At 38.8% G+C, this 22,381-nt stretch overlaps 1 protein-coding gene across 3 annotated transcripts; it reads left to right on the plus strand.

The window, feature by feature from the left end:
* Positions 1–12,079: 12,079 nt before the first annotated feature.
* Positions 12,080–21,091, plus strand: LOC310805551 (ELAV-like protein 1). 3 transcript variants are annotated; one of them, XM_083671276.1, is made up of 8 exons: positions 12,080–12,362; positions 14,304–14,361; positions 14,761–14,838; positions 15,372–15,570; positions 16,586–16,689; positions 17,438–17,591; positions 18,155–18,380; positions 18,703–21,091. In XM_083671276.1, the coding sequence occupies exons 2-8, from the start codon at positions 14,326–14,328 to the stop codon at positions 19,025–19,027; spliced, it is 1,122 nt and encodes a 373-aa protein (XP_083527402.1). In that variant the 5' UTR covers positions 12,080–12,362; positions 14,304–14,325; the 3' UTR covers positions 19,028–21,091. The 3 variants fall into 3 exon arrangements, with proteins under 3 accessions (XP_083527402.1, XP_083527403.1, XP_083527404.1); XM_083671277.1 differs by lacking the exons at positions 12,080–12,362; positions 14,304–14,361; positions 16,586–16,689; XM_083671278.1 differs by lacking the exons at positions 12,080–12,362; positions 14,304–14,361; positions 16,586–16,689 and having other exon boundaries at positions 15,372–15,546.
* Positions 21,092–22,381: the final 1,290 nt, after the last annotated feature.

A 22,381-nucleotide genomic window follows, 5' to 3' on the forward strand; every position in this document is an offset into this window, starting at 1 on the left:
TTCTCCATATTTTTCCTTTTTTTTGTCAAAACATCCTTTACTTCCTAACCCTAAAAGAATATATGCATGTCAGAAAACATTGAAAACAGGAAGTTCACAGACATATTGATTTTCTTTTTCAATAATTTCCGGATTTATGGCTTGCTTTTGTTGATGTTTGTCTGTTACAAAGAATTAGCTGTACTTTCCAATTCATCTTGAAAACATATTGCCTTTTCTTTGCACTAACAAAAATCTGTCAAAGCCTCTTTTTCACATTTCTTCAAAAGCATCCCGTTGTGCCTCAAAAGTTAATTTCAATTCATTATCTACAAAGTTTGTTTTGTTTTGAGGCTTCAATGCAATTTCATCAAATATTCGTCAATGCTTTTTGCAAACTTCCTGAAACAAAAAACATTGTTATCTTTTATATCGTCAACATTTACAACCTGTCCCTGTGCTTCCTCCCTCTCTATGAATAATCATCTAAATTGGAAATGAGTTTGTCTATTGTGCACCCTTCCTTTTGCTCTGTGCATCCGGTATAATCAATACCATTGTTAGTGTATTAGGATGTGGCATGTATGCCAATGGGATTCGCTGGATGCAGCATCTAAACGGGAAGAGGGATCGAGCAATGTTAAAAGGCATAATAGGAACTCAACTAAATGAGATGATCAATATGAAGCTGTACAATCCTGGAGGGGGAAATGTACCAGAGGACTGAGAGAGGAGAAGCAGGGACGTGACCTAACTGTTTTATAGAGAGGAGCTCCATTTGATATACCATTTACCCTGAAGCAGCAATGCAAAGTAGGGGTGATTATATGATGTTTCTCTCCTATCGCACTACAAAGGGATGGTCGGAAAAAAAGTTGAGAGCCTACTTAATATGGACAAAAACAAGCGCGGATTTTGCTGCTGCAATGGCTTTGAGCAACCCTGTGCTGAGGATTGAATGTGAACTAACAGCATTCTCACCATCCAAAAAATGTGAAAAGTTGCAAAGTCCAACTTTTTTTTTTTTTTTTAAATATGTTTTTAGGGCATTTCTGCTTTATTGGGATAGAGATAGTAGAGATTGACAGGAAGGATGGGTGAGAGAGAGGGGGGATGACATGCAGGATATGTCGACGGAATCGAACCAGGGACCTTGCATGATATGACATGCGCCTTAGTGTGCTACGCCACTGAACGCGCCCAAGTCCAAAATTTTTGCAACTATCAGAGATTCCCATCTCTTGCTTAGCCTCTGTAATATGTCTCTGAGGTACTGTTGAAGGCACTTCTCATTCAGGTATCAGGCCAATCAATGTAATTTTCACTGCAAAGGGTCTCCTAACCCAGCAAGAATTGCATTTTCAAGAAATTCTTCAGTAACATTTTACTAATTAAGGTCCCAAATGGTTTATAATTAGTTAATAAATCACTTCTAACCAGTTTATTTTTAAATAATAAACCATTTAGGTTCACAGATTTTATTTGTTGATATATCTATCCACTACTTACTGCTTCTCTGTGTTCACAGATGTGTGGTTAGTGCTCGGAGCTCTAGTACTCTTCTATCCTGTGTACTGATGGAGAAAACCTCTGCCCATATAAGAGGCACCAACAAGCATAACTGATGAAATGTCACACTGTTAACGAGTTATCAACATTTATTAATGAGTAGCTGATAAAATGTGACCTTAATGTAAAGTGAAACACTGTTGATCATTTATGAATGACTTACCAACATGTATGACCTTAATGTAAAGTGTAACACTGTTGATCATTTGTTAATGACTTACCAACATTTATTAATGGGTTACAAATATTTCTAACTGATGGAATGTGACCTTAATGTAAAGTGTAACACCATTTACCATCTATGAATGAATTACTAACATTGACTAGAAAAATAAGTTCCAGAAGATACTTCATTGGCTTGCAAAGTCTTATTTTGGCACTAGAAAAAGTTTAAAGATAGTTTGGATGATAGATGGTGAAAAGGGTGATGGCTAGGTAGGTATAGATAGGATGAGCCAGGGGTAGCAGCTTTTATCAATAAGCTTATAAGCTTTTATCAGCGAGCATCATCTTTGAAGTAAGTGGCTAGCGCTATGTGATTTACATCTTTCTCTTTGTTTTCGAGGCAGCAGCTGGCCATAGCCTAATATATGTCATTTGATAGTTTTGACCAAATACTGAGTAAATATAGCAATACTAGAGAGCTTGCACATATAGGTTGTCAAACCCACTTCCTGGATCGTGATGTTATTTTTCTTTTCAAAATAAGACTACTGCCCTATAAACAGTTTAAATACAAGTCATGCTGAATTGTAACCAGATAACCTGCTGTAACAGACTTGTACATTGTGTCCCAGTAGCAGCCATTAAAACCTACAAACTTTGACCATCATTGCTTCAGACTATGATTCTTAGCACAGCATTGCCTGTGCATTATGTCTCTTTCATTATACCATTGTGCCATTTAGACAACATAGGGCACTCCTTGGACTATAGATACATTTTTATAGAGATATTATTACAGTATTAGACAATTATCATGAAATTGTATTGTTGATGTTAATTAATAAAACATTTTTCAAAATATTTTCAATTATTATAAAATTGTACCTAGAGATACTTGGAGAACCGGTCCAATGCGTTCTTGCCATATCAGTAATTAATCAGTAACTGGAGGGTCTCAGATTCAACCATATCTGATGAGGGTAGTCATGGTGGTAATTAATTAATTAAGAGTATTTACACAAATCCGGTATAACAACTAGCAAATACAATTTTCCAACTGTGCACTATGCAACAAAATAATAATGCATTATTTTGCATCATGGTTAGTTTTTGAAGCATTCATAAGTGCATTTATGAAGCATTAATAACTGGCTCCTGATTACAAGCTCCCTATTTGGCAAGCACCAAGTGAATATCGATTAAGCTAAACTAATGTCTTATAACTGTTTGTAAATGGTTTATAATTGAATGATAAACTGATTATAAGTGATTTATTAACTAATTGTAAACCATTTATAAACCCTTTACAAATGTGACCTTATTGTAAAGTGTTACCGCTTCATCTTTGTCCTGTCAGCTTAATTTGTTTTAACAGGTTGAAACCAAAAGCCCTCGACGGAGGCATCATGGCACCCTTTCCTCACCAGGCTGTCCCCCACTCAGAGGACTAGACGAGACAGCACTTATAGGAAATTAATAATACATCGACAAAGGACAGAACTGTCTGGACCTAACTGAATGTTTGACAAGATGACGAAAACCATCAAGCATTTCCCTGTGTGTTTTAACTAGTCTTGTGTCTGTTTGTATGTCTGTACTGAAGGTTAGCTTTTTATTAGAACCATATACTGAAGAAAGTGGCAGATGTCCAGCAGTGATGATGAAAATGATGACTAGGGATAACAGAAGAATAGTTCAAAATGACAGGGTTTCTTGATGCTGTATTGACAGGGCTTGCAGGTTGTAAGTTCAGTCAGGACACTTACGTCAATTAATATGTTTAATGAAAAGGTAATACATTAGATTTGGCGTTTAATGAAAATGGTAATACAAGAGGTTTGATGGTAATATATTAAGTTTGGCATAATTGGATGGTTCCGCTCTAATATAGCTATAGGCCATTCTAACATTATGTGAATCTAAATGGTTGTCCCAACCACCACCTGTGATGAGTACTGTTCATCACATACTTCCTCTCACTCTAACAGTTGTACTGCTGTTTATTGCAACCATTGGCAACATGCTCTATCATACATCACTCAGCGCCTTGAGCGTCACTATTTCTTATAATTCAATCTAATGCCGCTGAGGACCCATCGGCCTGTAGACAGCTGTTATTGCTGATTGTTCTTTTGATTCCATCCACTTGACATTCTTATGATGCTGAGGAGAGAGTGTGTGTGTGTGTGTGTGTGTGTGTGTGTGTGTGTGTGTGTGTGTGTGTGTGTGTGTGTGTGTTTGTGCGTGTGTGTGCATGCGTGCGTGCGTGCGTGCACGTGAGTGTGTGCGTGAGTGTGCCTGGAGGCTGGTGTGAGTGCCATCCCAACAGGGAAGCCATCGACGGCTCGAAGCTGAAGCCGCTGAAGTGGCCGCGCTGATGCAGGAGGAGTGAAGTGTGTGTTCCTGGGTTTAGCTCACATGGCACAGGAGCCGGAGACGTGCTCTACTGGCATCTGGTAATTGATTTTCCCTCTTTGTTGTAGAACATAGGTTGTAGGCATCATCCATGGTCAACATACGAAAAGCAGGACATGGAAGAGAATGGGAAACAAGCAACTATTACTTGAGAATTACGATGGAGTTCCTCTGCTACATCTATCCAACTAGTGTGAGTGATGTAAACAAGCTCATCCATTCTAAACAGAAAGTGTGAGAAGAAGAATGAATAATCACAAACAGTGTATTCATCACGCCTAGAAGCGCAAGCAACCGTGAGACCGAGAGCTACTCAGCGACTGAACTACAAGTGACTTAAATGCCCCCCTCTAGAGGACAACCAGCTGTTCACTTAGAGGAAGAGTCCAGACTTAATCATGCTAATGCGTTCCTTAATCCCTGAGAAATAAAAGACTCCCGATCTATACTGCAGGGATCATGCCTGCAGCTGACAGAAGCCTGCCTGAGCTTTAGGAGGCTGTCGTTCTGTACCCTTGCGCAGTCTAGATCTAGTCTTAGTCTTAGTCTAGATCTAACCAGCAACGTATGCAACGTAACTCGACGAGTGAGTCAGCACAACAGAACAGTGCATGTCGATGACGACCTGCATCCAAACATTAAGTGCAAAAAAAGAGTGCGCAGTAAACATGCAGTAAACATGTCTTCCCACAGAAATGCAGCGCCTGTGTTAACCATGGTGGAATGTTGCAAACTTGGTTCTCTTAAGCCTATGTCCCATGACCATGTGATGCGTTGCCTCCTTCATAGGTGGGTTCAGCTGTCCGTTGCCTGACGGCATGTCCGTCACGTGACTGGACAGCTGCCATCTCCTTGAATTGTCCTACCTGAACTGACATAGACTTCATTAATTAGAGAGAGTCTTGAAAGTCTTGAAATTGACCACAATCTTACCCTTCATGGTAGGAACAGCAACAAACAGAGGAAAACACTATATACAAACACTCTACAAGCTTCAGAATATATTGTTGGCGTCTTGGAAAAACCTTGTCTCTTCATTTTTGCAGATTTAAATTTTCTTCTTTTAATATAAGTTAAAATTACTCATTCCCCTCTATGTCCTGTGAAGGTTTCATGACTAGGACCAAAACTACTGAACAAAGATATTTGTTTAAATTCCTGAAAAGTTAACTTTTGGAGAAACAAGGTTTTTCCAGGACACAGACGATATGCAAATATCATATCATTCATGGATAAAGTGCAGACACACATATCCAATTGGTTCCACTGTTATACCTTGAGAGAAAAGTCACTGAGGTGTCATTTATATTGTAATCTATCAAGGTCATGACCCTGATATGGTTGGTTCCCCCTGGGGGTAGCATTCATGATGTGCATGAGGCTTCTCCCACTTCCATCCTAGCTACTGTAACAGGTCCGTTATTCAGCTCTTTGTCCTGCTAGGCTGATAATACAGTATGGCCCCCACTACTAGACTCCCCGATGGCCCAGACAACAAAGCTGAGGATATATCAGACAAATGCATGGTGTTGAATTACAGGGCTCTTATGGTCTCTTTTACCTAGCTAGAATTAGTACTGAGAGAGGTAGCCATAACTCACACCAGCAAAGGCACAATTGTGAACAAGAGGGTACTGAACCCGGGTCGTCTGCACATGTTTCAAGACCATGTTAGCCCACTAGGCTAAAGCCTAAGCATTGTCTCTAGGACTCTTCAGGTCTCACGCAAGGTTACTCATCAATTGAGCCTACAAGCAGATATTTAAATGAGTGAGAATCTGATTTGATGAAGGTGTTACTGTTTGGTTCAGGCTACTGTACTGCAGTTCTAATGTATGGCACATTTGTCAGTTGGTGTACTTATAGTCAAATTGACTTTAGAGAGTTACAGTATCTTTGAAATATGAACGTTACAGCAACTAAAACATCCATCGAACCTTACCTTTTTAAAAGCATACATTTCAAACATACATTTCATAAATTAAATATGGTTTACAGAGAAAAGGACTTAGCTCCATCTGTTACCTGCAAAGCAAGACGACCGGGTTTAGAGTAATTTTCCTCATAAAGTGAAATCCATCATATAATTTAATCTCTCCAACTGAGCTTGAGAAAGTCCCTGGCCTCTGGTTAGCACCTGTTGAACAGCTGGCAGAATGACAGAAACAGGTTTTTTGTTACTCTGTCTTTGGGGCTGGCTATGGGGTTTTGGAGTTCTGTAAACACAATGTTCTCTCACTTCTTTACAACTATTGATCCTTCCATGTTTTGTTTTTGGCGATAGACATGACAAGTAACGGATGCTAGCTTGCAAAAAAAAGAAAAGGGATTGGCTTCTTGGTGACTGCCTCATATATTTGACACTCACGGAAAATACAGTCCAGCGCCATTCATGTGTGCGCTCCGCCACTGACGACATGATTGGGAACTTATGAACATTACTGAGATCATAAGGAGAAAGGGCAGCCCTGTCAAGCTCAACCTAAAATGATTGACTGCTCCGAACAGTTGGGCCGAGGTGTCTTGCATGACTTCGATTCCCCCACTTAAGTGCTTTCCATGCCGGTGAGAGAGGGAGGCGGTCACATAAATAAGATACATTGAGAGGAGAGAAATCAGATGATAGTATAAGACAATATCTGTCATCTTCCCGACATATTGGATGGAAATAGTGTCTTACAGTGACCCTGGGAAAGGGATGGGCCTTAAAGGAGAGGAAAGGGATATGGGGAAGAAAGGAGAGGGAAAGGACAAAGAAAGAGAGGAGAGTATGTGTATGGAAGGCCTACTGCCTCAGCTCCCAAGGTCTCGAGTGCTGAAGCGTTAAGTCCCGGCCTGTGTGCGGCAGCTCGTGCACCACCGGGACGTTATTAATATTCCGGACCGGCATTGATAGGCCGTCTTTATTAGGTCCTAATGAAGATAAAAATGTGTTGTGTGATTTTTATGCGGAAACTATATAAATGCAAATCCACCCAGGGACTGTTTTTCTCCGACTCTCTCTTCCTTAACAGCGGGATGGGCGGCTTTAGTCAGGCTGTCTGTCGCGCGGCAAGATTTGTAAACAATTTAAAGGACAAAATTGATTTTTTTTTTTTTCCCCCTATTCTCCTTTTTCCTTTTCTAATGATATAACTGTATTACACTAGACACCCATAGTTTAGTCGGATACCACCAAACAGCAAGTGAGTGTTTAGAATATCTTCAGATACCATCCAAGACACTTATCTGAAACCAGATTTATTTGGATAGTATAATCACAATCGTCTCAAAGGCTAGAATCGCTGTCAGATTCTTATTTGGCCAAATGTGAAATGTTGTTATGTGTTGGGGCAGTAGAATGCATAATCAGCATAATAGGAGCAGCATACTAATGGCAGGCTTGAATGGTGCAGTAGATCCACTATGGTTAAAAAAGAAGGTGAAGCAGTTTACTGATAAAAGTGGAGTAATCTTCATAACCCAGTGGGGGTCATTTCATTTGGGTCCTCAAATGAATATCATATGTCACAATCAATTCTCTCTCAGACTTACAGTATTTATTGTTAATTGGCTGAGATTCAGAAAAGTCTATGTGACCTTTCCCACCAGGATTGGTACTCTCTTGCTGAAGCCGTTAAGCAAACATAATATGTTTATTTTATCTTACACATGAAAGTTTGTGTCATATGTCATAGAAATAAAATGAAAACACATTGGTGCTGTGGCCCAAGGGCTCTGTTGGTGGCACTGGTAGGTATTCACAATTAATTTCTAATTGGCCTGAACTCCTATTATCCGCGGGTCTCAGGTGTGAGTGTGTTTAATTTAGTTTAGCACACCGGCTCTATTTATTCTGCTCCCATAACTGGAAAATTGATTTCCTCGCTTTGCGTTGCTCATTATTCTCCAGGCAACAAGCCTAAATGCATGGAAATAAAACATGAAACACTTGTGTGTTTTAATTAGCTTTAGCTACACTTGCTTCCGCAAACAAACTGACACAGAAAAAACAGGGGGGGGCTTTCATGAGTCAGTTGATAGGAGCCTATATAATTCATAAAGCCTGTACAATAGCACAGCCAGATTCAAAGGGCCTAATCAACAAAGCATGCTTTTCTTTCTGACTTTCAGGGTCATTGTCGCTGCGTGTCTAAACACAGATGCAATTTGCCCTTCCATTTTTGTTTTCCTCTGACATTTTTAACATGGTTGCAGGAAAAGACTTGATCTTTTACAATAACTGAACATTTACAAAAGTTACAGTAAACTTATGAGCTGTCCCTTATTTAGCTGTACTTGAAATATGGATTTTTCCTAATTTCCCTGGAATTGTGTATGTGGAAATGCTGATCACCCAACTAAGTGCATCAAATGCATTGTTGTAGAATGTTTCAGATAGTTTTTACTTTAAACCTTTGTTATGCAGTACTCACAGCTGCCACTGGCCACACTCAGATCACTCTAACCGACGGATGCATTAGGGGCAAGAAGACTCCTGCTCTGTAGAGTTTAAAACTTTAAAACTAAGAATAAAGAAACTTCAAGGCTAAGAATAAAGCAATTATATGTTTTCAAGGTCATACATGTGAAGTAATATTAACCATCTGGATCATTTTAGAACAGTGCCAACACCAGAAAAAAACATATACAAGTCTAAGTATAGTCCAACCAACGTATTTATCAGGGATAAGCTTTTGTCTGGATTGTCTGCCCCTAGTGGCCTGCAAACCTCCTCAATGCAATATTCTGTCTGCCACTCCACTTAACCCCAACACAACAGAATAACTGCTAAAATGTTGTGATAATTCATGACATAATTATCCTATTGTGTGTTACATTAAAAAACTAATATGACCTAATGTTGCTCTAGTTCCCAGCTAAGTCAGCCTTTATTGTCATGTGGGGGAGGAATATGCTCTCTGGTTTGCACACGGAGACTGGTGGTGTAGTGTCTGGTGTCATTACCTGTTTATTTTGGGGCCAGTCACTGAGAAAATCAACAATTAACCAAAATATGGCCCTAGCCAGGCGATTTGTTTTGTTTAACCTTGATCACCTGTAGACAGAGAGGGGCATGCTAGCCCTCTGTCTCCCTCCCTCCCTCCCTCCCTCCCTCCCTCCCTCCCTCCCTCCTGTATGCACACACACACACACACACACACACACACACACACACACACACACACACACACAAATGCAAGTCAATATGGACAGGTGTGCATGGTTGCTTAAAGATGGCTCATCTTAGAGGAAAACCATAATCATTTTGTTCCTGAAATTCAGGAGACCAAAACCTACAGTAGGCCTACATACAGAGAAACCAAGACTTTGTTCAATTAAAATAGCCTATGCAAAGGTTATGGCAAATGGACTATGCTGCTAACATATTTATGAGCTACAAATAATGCCTTCAAAGGCACAATCTGGGATTTGTTCAATGGTCTGTTCAATGGTCATTTACATTTATGATATACCCATTGATTCTCGAAAAGTATGGCTTACAGTAGAGATGACGAATTAGCTTATTAAACATACCTTATCATAACTCAAGGCAAAAAGAGGCAAAGTGTTATTACATGCATTGGATATGGGAACACATACTAACCTTAACAATACTTTAGTATTCTTTAAGTTAATTTGGGCATACAGTATACTTATGACTTACTCAAATGGGGGACAACATACATAAAGTGCTTTTATTTCTAAACAGTAAAATAGATATTTATGAAAATACCCCAAAATAAAAGGTGACATTTTGTACTTATTTGATGTCAAATCCAAATTGCTGGAATATAGCACCAGAATTCCAATTTAAGGCTAACTGCATGGTAGATACAAGAGGGATATGAATTGCTACAGTAATTAGTCCTTATTTCAGATTCTTACATTTTTCTTCCCTATTCTATTTTTTATCTGAGCTGCTGATGAAAAAGGTTTTACCCCAAATTATCTCTTAATGGGTTTATGTATCACATTTTTAGCTATTTCTTTCATAAGTGATCCACTATGAGGTCACTGTAATTACTTGCAAGGTGATTTGAAATTTATACATAATGAAACTCTAGTTGTGCTGGTTTGAAGAGAAGTTTTAAATCATATGCTTATATTTCAAGATTGAATATCATTTAAATACGTTGCAAAATAAGTTTTGCATGGTTTTTCTCCAAAGCCTTTCCTATGACTTTGGATCAAATAACTCTTTCAGAGTCTATTACTTAAGGACAGTAATTTCACTGGACTTATAGGGTTTAAACTATAGAAAACACAGCAATAATTATATACCATAGACTGATAGTCTTGCACAGATATTGTGAGTGACTGAATTCAAAACACTCTATGTCACAAATATACACAGACACCTTGCTGTCACAAGCAGAAATCAAATCAAATACAGTACAGTACAGTACCATATTATGGGCTTACAAAATAGACATGATAACCCCATGTTTTAGGCAGGCTGCTTAATAAGCCTGCCCCCTTATTTCCAAAGCTTGCAAAAATCTCAGATGAGCTATGTTATGTCAAATTAGCCGGTTCAATTTCAGGGGCTTACAGCGGTCTGAAAAATGCAGTCATTTCATTCACCGAATCCCAACCAGATGGAAAATGGCAGTAGATAGTTCCAGTAAGCCTGCAGAGTCACATCGGGAATGTGCCCTCCATAATACATTGGAGTCAATTAGAGGTATCAATATTTTTCAGGCCAGCATTATGGAGCAGTAAAATCCTGTTAAGTAGAACATATTGGTATGTGAGGGAAGGAGAGTGTGGTGAGGGAGATAATGTGGAACATGCTCAGCCCTCCCTCTCTCCTTGTGGAACACTTCTTTTAAAGGCTTGTCATACAAAATCGGAATCAGCTGTCAAATCGGGGGAGAATATTTCCAGACATGTTGTTATTAAGAGGTTTGTATTGGGTTGTAATGATCTCATGCCTGGCTGTGTGCTTGATTGTTTGAGTTCACTTTCCTAGTGTCTTTGTAATCACGATTATGTTACCCATTTTTGTATTTCCAAAATCGACTTCAAAAATTCAAGATTTCCCCCCTTTGTGGTGTTGTTGTTGTTGATGATGATTGTTGTTTTGGTGCATAGATGACATAGATTGTTAGAGATTGAATGGCAATGGATGAAATGGTTTGTCCATCATCAAATAACTCCAAAATACACATTTGTACAGTAACAACACAATGTGGCCTAACAGAGTGTGAGTCTCTCCAATAATAGGTTATCTTGGTATTTGCTGGCATCTTGTGGTCATAGTTGATGATAACATGTTCTCAGTTTGTACTACTAAGTAGTAGTTTGGCATCATTGGGCCGAATTTATCAACATGCACCAACATAATTCATATATTTGATTATATATTATATAAATTCTTCTCTACTGTAGTTTGGTCAATCTAAACTTTTTGCAAGTGTGTTCACAGTTTCTGACAATAATTTATTGTTACTTTTCAGAAATGTTTAAGACATTGACATAGCTGTCTAAAAAGCTGAATTCTCACCTTTGTACATTTTGTACTGTACCTAGCAACTGTACCAAGAAACGGAAGACCACAAAGCTAGAAGTTCTGTAAACCTTAAAGGTATATAGTAAATAGTTCATATACTAGTATATTAAAGGTAAATAGTTCATCCAAATTACAAAATCACATATTTGGTTCCTTACCCTGAAAACAGTGTATGGACAAGGACAGTTTGGTATGTTAATCTGTCACTAGCTGCTTATTTATAGAATTTGTAACCAAAAAACTATGGAAGTCAATATACCCTAAATTACCATGTTTGAAATGTCATGCCCACGGTAAATCATAACAGGAGGCTATATTCTTGCTACCTCAACAACAAACAGATGCACCCTAAAAGTAAAATCTGGCAACCTGATCTACACTCCAGTCCAATAGATGGCGGTAATGCACCATCTACGTCAGTAAAACCCAACAGAAGAAGAAGAGTTGCGTGTGCACCACAACTCAAATAGAGTAACTAGCTCTCTTGACGCTGGTTTTCAACCGCCATCAAAACCCTACTGAAGAAAAAGATTAGCTTTCCACCCTCTGCCAACAATCGTCGATCACCACACCGCGGATGTGTGTTGTTTTGTTTAAATAGAGAACACAAAGGGCAAAAGTAGAGTTGGCTCATTGTCTAACTGAAGAGCCAGATTTAACGAGCTTGTTTTCTGATTTAGTGTTCTTGCATAGGTAGCATTGTTCGGCCTTTCCAACTACAGGAATTGCGGATAATCAGGTAAATGTATGTCTTTATGATAATATTACACTGCATTGGTTTCTCGTCGCGGACACTCAGCACAGTTGTTGTTGTTAGCTTGCTAGCTAGCTATCTGCCATGTGGCCCCGCGAAATCGGCCTAGTCAGCTTTGCTAGCCTAGCTAGTTTAGCTAGCACCAGTGTGAGGTCTGAACAATTCCTGGAACGAAAACCAAGAACCATTTATTTAAGAATACAACCTCGTAGCTAGCCTCTACAGAAGTAGGTACCGAGATGCCTCCCTGCTCTATAAAGCATGTAAATGCGGTTCCATTTTTGTCAGCTCGTATTATTTTACATTGTAATTTGGGTATTATTGGATTAATAGGAGTGCAAAACAGGTCTGTAGTATTATCCCGCGCGTCAGACGACGCCCCCTCGTGAGACGACGCCTCCCCGGCTGGTTCTATGGAATCTTGCCCGAGCCTCCCCTATTGTGGCAGTAAATCGTCATATGGGCTATGTTATTCGATTCCCGATTGCAGTATACAAACCTGAAGTCTTCTACTTACACACCACCACCATATAGACAACTTAAATCCGCCGTTTTAGACAATCGGTCATGTTTACTGATGCACGCACATCCACACGTTGTGGATGACAATGACTTGCGCCACAACAAGTAACATCACTAATTAGACTGGTGAATCAGTAAAACATTGTCAGGAGTACTAGTACAAGCAGTTTGACTTGGTTTCAAATGTAAACAAACCAATTCAACGTTGTATAAATGTAAATCACTGTTTCTCAGTGAATTGTTTCCAGCGAGAATGTTGGAACGTTATGCTTTCTGGGTAATGTGGAATGGAAGTAGAGGAGTTCACGTTTACAATGAAGTATAGCAATTGAGAATCGAAAACTACTAGACCATAGGACGACTTTGTACATCAAGAGTCCATCCCGTCGGCAGCTACAATAGGGGAGCCTGGGACCCCCACATGCAGTGACATGAAACCATGCCATCACCATGCCTTCCTATGAAACAACACTTTCCCTCATAAGGTTGTAGTTGACCCTTGCAACTGGCTGGCTGCTTTATGCATTGGTAAAATAGGCGAAATAGCAACTTTAGTCATATTTTATAAGTAAGCAAGCTGTTTTTTTACATTGTTATTATGTCAACAAATTCTTGAGAGAGCGCAGTTTACTGGAATGGAACTGGCTAATAATCTATGACCAGAAGCTGGTGTGAATGTAGTTGAGTGAACCAGGCTAGCCTATGGGACTGTCATCACTGAGGATTTAAAGCAAGAGTTCCAACAAATGGGTTTCCACTTCTTGGAATGTCCAAACAGACCAGACCATGATTTGGTTGTATAGATGTGAACGAGAGCATCCACATCTTCCACATTTGTTATTGTTTCTTGGAAACAGAGGTGTTTAGTACGTCCAGGCAAGGTTTAGGTGAATGAGTATGTCATGGCTACAAAATTGACACACTCACATTTTCATTCTTGTGAAAAAATGACTTTCTTTCAAGGGAATGCCACACTTGTCACAGTTTCCCACTAACTTGATCATTGACATTTAGGCCTACAGGTGGACTTGTTGCATAAAGCGCATTCTAAAGGAATGGTTAAGCTTATTTTCATGTTTAGGTGAAATATAATTCCCCCCCCCCCCCCGAGTTGTCCTCATAGGCCAGTAATTAATACTTTCCACTTTGCTACCGCAGAACAAGCAAACAATAAGCAGGACCCCCTCCAGTAGACAGGATTCAGATGGTACTTAGTTGAGCATTGTTGCAAGTTACATGCCAAAATCTCCTCTGAGATGATAAAAAGATGATTTTTCACTGAAACATGAAAATAGGCTGAACAATCCCTTTAAAGCTAGCACTTTCACATTTCTAGTGTTTCCTCTGTATATACTAGAATATTGATTTATGGCTTAATTATTATGGATTTTACTTATATTTCAGATTTTGCAACTGAAGCATCTACATGGCAGTCAGAAGGGGACACATTAGATACCTTAAAGTGAGTGGATTCATAAAACTTGGAGGTTCCTTGTATAGTGCTGTACAGCTGCCTTCTTCTCTGTCACTGTGTTTGTTGTGAACTTTGTGACTGTGGGCTTTTATATTTTTCACTGGGCTGCCTTAATGGCCAGGTCTCTATTGTGAAAGTGTTCTTTTGATCCCACTGGGACAACCTGATCAAATTAAGGTGAAATAATAAAAAGATGAGTATTGTTTGATAGTTTTGAAAATAATTACAACTGGGTTAAATACATTTAATGGTGATCTATAATGATCACCAATATGTAATTATTCAAGTTACCACAGTAGTCTTTGGCACACATCTATGTAATCGGTTGTGTGGCATAGGCTAGTAGGATTGTAATAGTTTTTTCCTAACCAAGTGCTGCTGTTGCAGGTGTGTGAGGTACAAAGCTGTCAGGGTGACTCACGGGAGGCACAACAGCATGGCAATAAGGGACCCATTAACATAAAGGTAAGTCTGTCAGCTTTGACTATTTTGTGCAAGATTTCTAATCTAATTTCCACTCATGTTATTTTGATTGATTGATTTAGCGTTAGCATAATCAATTGGTTTTGTTATGCCTGATTTTGGATGTTCTTCTTAGACAGTGATGGTATCTGTTGTCATGACTGGCACAGTTTTGTACACCCTCTAACAGGGCTGCTAAGTGATCAATCAGGGAAAGTGGCTCATGTTTTTGGAATTTTCTGTGTAGCAGGTAAAAAAAGACTGCCTGCATACAAACATTTGCTGCTCATGTGGCAGCCCCGTTAGACTGCATCTCAATTGTGTCCTCGATTCTTCACACTTGCTTCCTTCTCTAAATGCATTGGACGACACGATCTGAAGTTACTCCCGTCTGATCTTCTCCAATCTTTATTTTTGAGAATGAGGCGAGACGAGAGGACGTGGAAGACAATCAAATAAACTGTTGTTCTTTTTTAGGCAGTTGGAGGTGGCTCAAGAACTACTCACTTACTCTAGTTTTTTTTATTCAATTGTAGCAAGAGGTTTACGATAACGGTTATGATGACCACATGGAAGATGAGCCCAAAGATTCCAAGACCAACCTTATCGTCAATTACCTGCCCCAATGTATGACCCAGGATGAGCTGCGGAGTCTCTTCAGCAGCATCGGTGAGGTGGAGTCTGCCAAACTCATCCGCGATAAAGTGGCAGGTAATCCCTATCACAAAAACCAGAGTGAGTCCAAACCCTTTTAATTTAATTTGACCATCTTGAGTCCTTTGCTTTGATCGAAGTCCATTATGTGGGAGAAACATTTCCTCCCTGCCTTCTCAGTGTCTGTGTCTGCACATCTGGGCCTACTCTTATTTTTTCACTAAACAAATTAGATTTTAAATTAGAATTTATTTATTTTTGAATATACTAAGATTTGTTTTTTTGTATTATTAATCTGTAAACTCAATGCAGTATTTGCTGGTTACTGTAATTGTCTTTGACTTTGTATGCAACTTTTGTGTGCTTCCCAAGCAATTTGTTTTCTCTTTTCAATTTTATGCTGATTCTAAGAGTACTTTGTGAAGTTGCAGACTCACTGATTAGTGTTGGGATCCTGGTGTTTTTTTCTTTGGGTTTATGTTTAGCTACTTGTTTTCTGTGTTTTTGTACCTATACTTCTTAAATCTGTCCCTTAATTTATTTCTTCACCTGAGAAGGCCATCTCTTTTTATGGTGCTTTTCTAGGAAGTGTAATTATGGTCTTTACTGTTATTTTCATTTGCCACTATCTCCTCCATGGGGTTTACACATCTGGTGATCACAATTGTAGACCTGAGCCTTGAAGGCTTTCATTTGGTGACATCTAAACAAATTGTACTCAAGTTTTCTCTGGTCTTTTTAGTTTGTGTGAATATTTATTGGAAATGGCTGTCAAGTGTGTAATTAGCCTAAGCTTTGAAATGTTCATTTTGTTTATGCTAGAAGAGCTATTCCAAATTATTGATTTCCATTGTTATTTTTAGAGGCAGTTACTCATGTGTCTCTATTTGAATTATAGTTCATTTACACATTTTCAATGTGCGTCCATTCTTTTCTTAAACCTAAACTCTCTGAATGTTTTGTTTTCTTTTGCAAATGTGACTTTGGCAAAACGCATGCATTGTACACATTTATCCTGTGGAAGACGACTCCAATCTGTAGAAATGGACAAACTTTTGTTATTTTATTTTGTTGTTTTCCTTTTTTTTTTCTCTAGGCCACAGTTTAGGGTACGGATTTGTTAACTATGTTAACCCTAGTGATGCAGAAAGGGCAATCAATACCCTCAATGGGCTGAGACTACAGTCTAAAACTATCAAGGTAACGTGCAAGAAGGTGTTTTTGTATACATGTGTCAACTGATAGATGTGATCTGTTCCTCAAGTAGTCCCTGTGCAGTTGAGGGGAAGCCCTTTCCTGCTAAGTGTCTATTTGCGAAAGGATATCAAGGTATTTGGGCAACCTGTCAACTTAAAAGATAATCCAGTGAAGTAATATTTTGTTCTGCAAGTTTGGCCTGTTCTGGTAACCTGGCATGGTTTGATTTCGGCACATATTAATACTGAAGCTTATATTCATTTTGTTCATATTACATTTTTAAATGTAATATTGGTTATAGTAAAGTTAGTCAATAGCTAAAGATATAGTATTGCTTGAGTGTGAAATGTGCCGAATCAAAAACCTGCATTTTTTGTTTTATTTCATTCTTTTTATCTATAGCTTCCAACACACCCATTTACTTAAAATTAGTTTTCTCTGTCTCTCTCTCTTGATCAGCAACATGACAGAAATATCTGAATTTGAATGTTTGTTTGTTTTTGTAATTTTTTTTGTTTTTAAGTAATGTAGTATTTATAGCAGATATTTTAGGTGAGTTTTTGTTTTTAATCTGAGATTATTTTTCAAACATGTAATGTTGTGTGTGTGTGTGTGTGTGTGTGTGTGTGTGTGTGTGTGTGTGTGTGTGGAACATTGCCCAAACAATTTACCAAAGTATTTCTTTGTTTTGTTTTTTAAAGGTCTAATATTGCTTTAAATTGCATACTGAATTGTCTTCTCTACTCATCAGGTGTCGTTTGCCCGACCAAGCTCTGACACTATTAAAGATGCCAATCTTTACATTAGTGGTTTGCCCAAGACCATGACACAGAAAGATGTGGAGGACATGTTCACACGTTATGGCCACATCATCAACTCTCGTGTCTTGGTTGATCAAGCCTCAGGTAGGCAAAACGTGAACATTGATTCAAAATCAAAACTTCTGTGTGGAGTTGTACACACAAAAAGACAGAACTTTATTTATTAGGGGTGTTCCGATCTCAACACACTTGTATTCGTAGCCTAATTAGCACACTTGATAGTTTGATTGGATTTACTCATAATGGGAAAAAACGTGTGTTTTAAATGCTCACAAATCAGTTCACTCAGGTGTGCTATGACTCCCAAGTGCATCAGTAAGATGTTCCTTCACTCACAGTCACACATTGTACAAAGGTAAGAAAAAAAATGAGGGGAGGGGGAATGTTGAGGCGGGAGCGGCTCCAGTCATGGCAGCAGGCTTAACCCACGTCCTGCCTGTCTCTACACAGACAGTAGAACTGACCAGAACTGACCGGTCAGAACAGTTTGTGACATGAGAAATGTATGCTGCAGCAACTTTCTCTCATTAAGGATAATGACATAAAATGATGGTATCTGGCAAGTTTTTGAGGAGTACTTGGCATCCCCTTAATATGTATTATTCGGGGATCTGTGTAAACGTCAATTGCTTTACTGTCTTTCTCAGGTCTATCCAGGGGTGTGGCTTTTATCCGCTTTGACAAGAGGTCTGAGGCGGAGGATGCGATCAAAGACCTTAATGGGCAGAAACCCCCAGGTGCCTCAGAGGCCATCACGGTAAAGTTTGCTGCCAACCCCAACCAGGCAAAGAACTCCCAGCTCCTGTCCCAACTCTACCACAACCCGTCCCGCCGCTTCAACGGACCAGTTCACCACCAGGCCCAGAGGTTCAGGTGAGAGGCTAACTGCTCCACGGTAGTGTTGCACAGTGCACCGTTATGTGTGTGTGTGTGTGTGTGTGTATATATAATATATAATGCCATTTAGCTCACGCTTTTCTCCAAAGCGACTTACATTGCAGTGAGTGCATACATTTCAGTATATATGGTCCCAGCGGGAATCAAACCCACAACCTAAGCATTGTTAGCGCCATGCTCTACCAACTGAGCCACAGAGGATCATTCCGAAACTACTGCAGCACCAAAGAAACATTCAATATACGTTTTTATCAGTATTTCTCAGAAATTCTGTACTACGGTGTCCTCTCCTCTGCAGGTTCTCTCCAATGAGTGTGGACCATATGAGCGGCATCTCCGGCGTCAGTGCGCCCGGGAACCCCACCTCTGGCTGGTGCATCTTCATCTACAACCTGGGCCAGGACGCAGACGAGGGCATCCTGTGGCAGATGTTCGGTCCTTTCGGTGCCGTCACCAACGTCAAGGTCATCCGTGACTTCAACACCAACAAATGCAAAGGCTTCGGTTTCGTGACCATGACAAACTACGAAGAGGCAGCCATGGCGATAGCCAGCCTCAACGGTTACCGCCTTGGAGACAAGGTCTTGCAGGTGTCTTTCAAAACCAGTAAGGGTCATAAGTAAGTGGATGAGGGAGAAAGATTTCTTGTTTTCTACACTTGTATTAAGGAGAAAAAACTAAATGAGGAAAAGGCTATTCATTTTGTTCCAGTGATATGATTTTTTTGGTTGTCACTCAAACATTTGTCCTAGTCCGTAGAAAGGTAGTGTCTTCTTGCTGTGGGATAGAAATAACATGCTCACTAATTTTTTGCTGGGGAGGTGGGGGGGGTTGTGTACAGAAAGTTTGCTGACCAATTCTTGAATGTTTTAATGAAACTGTCAGTCTTGTTGGTCTAGTGTGCCACATTCATGGTTGAGTGTGACAATGTTAATTCATGCCATGTCTAATGCTCTGATTCCTGTGTGCTTGTCATTGATAGATTTTCAATGTTTTATCAAGATCAGTACTTAAAGCAAGGCCTCGATTCCCAGTAGACCCTTTGTCTTTTTACACTCCTGTGGTACGCAAATTGTCGTTTTGAGCATAGTCTTAATCTAAATGAGTGTAAGATAAAACATGCTCTCTAGTTTGTAGAGGGGTAATGTGCTGTCAATGTAAAATACATTTCTTGATATAAAAAAATAAAATAAAAAACTTTCTGGGGAAAAAGATTACTTTTAAAGAAGGACCAAAGAGGGGTTGAAATATGTTTGTTTTCCTCAACCACCCAAGACTAAAACAAGAATGATTCAGTTGAGTATACCACAATATTCTTTTGATATAGATTGGGCTTTGTTTGTAATGAGAAAATTGAAATTGAGTACAAAACAATTTCTCAGTCCTACGCTTTTTACATTTTGTTTACTGCCTTTCGATAGCAGCTTGTTTAGTTTATGTTTTCCATTAAAGTTTCTTTAGGTGAAATTTTGATTTCTTTGTTTTATTTACGTTTTTTATGAATTACTTTGCTTTTAGGGTGGTTTTGTTTAATTCGACATGATTTTAGAGAGCATACCCTACTTGCGGTGATGGCCTCAAGTATTCTGTGGAAATCTTAGTTTTACTCAATCCATGAATTTAAAATGCTGGACTGACATTTCTGTATTCCGTGTTTTTCTAGCTGCAAATGTTAACTCTGAATTACGCTCTCTTAATGCATGATCCACACAGATTCTTATTTTTCACTTTGGTTCGGTTTGATAAACATGACAAAATACCATTCCAACTTGACCTGTGTTTGTCCATTATGTTATGTAATATGTTCACTCTTACATGTGAAGGCTTCACTTAAAGACTTCAGTTAAAGTGGAATTTTAACTGAACAATCTGATTGTATATTTCTCATCAGCCCACCACTGATATGTTCTCAAAATATAATTACTTGCTGCATACAAACCTCAGATTTTCTACTTGTGAGCTCAGATATACTTCCTGGAATTGTCTCATAGTGATGCGTTTTGACGCAATGAGTTTCTCTGTACTCAATGGGTGCAATGGCACAGTCCACTTTGCCATAGACTTGCCACTGTGGACATGAAAGTACAATGTGTTATTTGGAGATCATTATAATGGCCATCTTTGATTAAAGGTGCAATCTGTAATTCAAACAACAACAAAGTGTCCTCCTCGCCACTTTTTTGGTAAACAATGGAGGGATGGGGCTGGAGAAATGGAACCACTCTCAATTTCATAGACCAAGCTATGGATGCTGGGACTCACCATCTAATTTATAATGTTTAAGCCATAATTAATTTGTTTGCAATTAAATAAGTAAAACATGCATAGTTGATCTAAGCTCATGAGACAGTTGTTGTTATTCAAGAATCAATGGCTATATATCCTTAATTTAGTCAAAAAATGTATGTATGAATTACAGATTGCCCCTTTAATGACTACTCTTAAGAATAAACCGAACAATAGTTGTTCTCCTGTGTGGTGAAATGCATTGTCCGCCCACCTCTACAATTGTGTATGTACAGTTCAGTATTAATTGTGGTACTCTAGTCTTGTCAATGCTATCCAGAAACAATGTAAATATTGTACAATGCTTTCTTTCCCCAAGGAATAATTAACCTTCCAGGCAACTGCTGATCACAATACCACTCCCAAATAAGAATAAACAATTCTCTCTGTGAGACACTATTCGAGTAAAAAAAAAAACAAAGGTTGTCATCTTTTATTTTGCTCTAAGCATCAAGTGACAAATGGGATGCCATTCACCACAGTGAACAACAGAGTGTGCTGTTGAGTGCTCAAAGGCATGAGCCAGGATGGGAAAATGATTACTGTCTGGTCTGTGGGGAGAAGGAGAGGTTTTAAATCAAGTAATTGAGTCTTTTCAGAGAATTTAAGAGGATTTGGGCATGAAATTTCAATTTTATAATTATAATTTCCTTTAAATACAGGAAACACACTCGCGCTGTGTGGCCTATGTATTTATTTAGCATAGTAGAAATGCAAGTAGGCGATATGTCAAATATCCTATGGAAACTGCACATGCAGAGAGGGTATGTGAAAGTATGTGAAAATCTAGTAGTGTGTATCAACGACAGATTTATAGGTCAGAAACCATTATTATTACCAGCGTCTTTTGCATGTTTTTTTTTCCGGATTTGTGACCAAATCACCTCAAAGTAACTTCCAACCAAGTCAGAGAGTTTGTTTAAGTTGTTCTTGCCCATATCACATCCATTGATTTTTTAGTTAGCAGTGGCTGAAGTTTGATTACGTTACAGTGGTTATTCAAACAAATCCAAACGTAATAGCCACCGGATAATGTAATAAAGTTAGTACAGTTTCCGTTTGTGTATTACCTTATCCAACACGTTATTACATTATCTGATTTTATTGGATTGTAAATGCAAAGGTTATTAAATTATGATAAGTTATTACATTATCCGGTGTTATTACATTACCTGTTGTTACAGACCTAAACATTTTTGCATTGCAAATAAAATTACATGTTTGCTGTCCAGAAGTAGGCTGTTCATGGCAATTTCGTAAGTTTATTGAATTTCAATTAGATAATTGCATTTTCATTTTCAAAGATATTTCCATAAATTAAATAGTAACTCGGTATACTGTATACTCCAATATTTAGCAACTTTAGTTTTTTCAATTCTACTTTAAATAGAAAATAAAAAGCTTGCATGACTATAATGATGTGCTAAAAATGCGGACTAGGTCAGAAAGTGGTCATCTTATTTAAATTGTTAACTTATTCCACATTCGAGTCTATCTGTGTGAAACAGGGTTTAAAATTAGTCCTGAATTTGACTCCCGAGAAAACATCTGTACGCATGGCCGAATCAGCTTATGTAAGAGCGGTTATGTACTGAGCATTTTTTTTCATTTGTCATACGGTGACCTAATTTCCCGACCAGAGCAGTGACATGTGCCTGTCCTACTCTTCATCCAGGATCAGACGGGGATTA

The sequence above is a fragment of the Argentina silus genome (assembly GCF_951799395.1).
Source record: "Argentina silus genome assembly, chromosome: 6".
NCBI classification, from domain to species: Eukaryota; Metazoa; Chordata; class Actinopteri; order Argentiniformes; family Argentinidae; genus Argentina; species Argentina silus.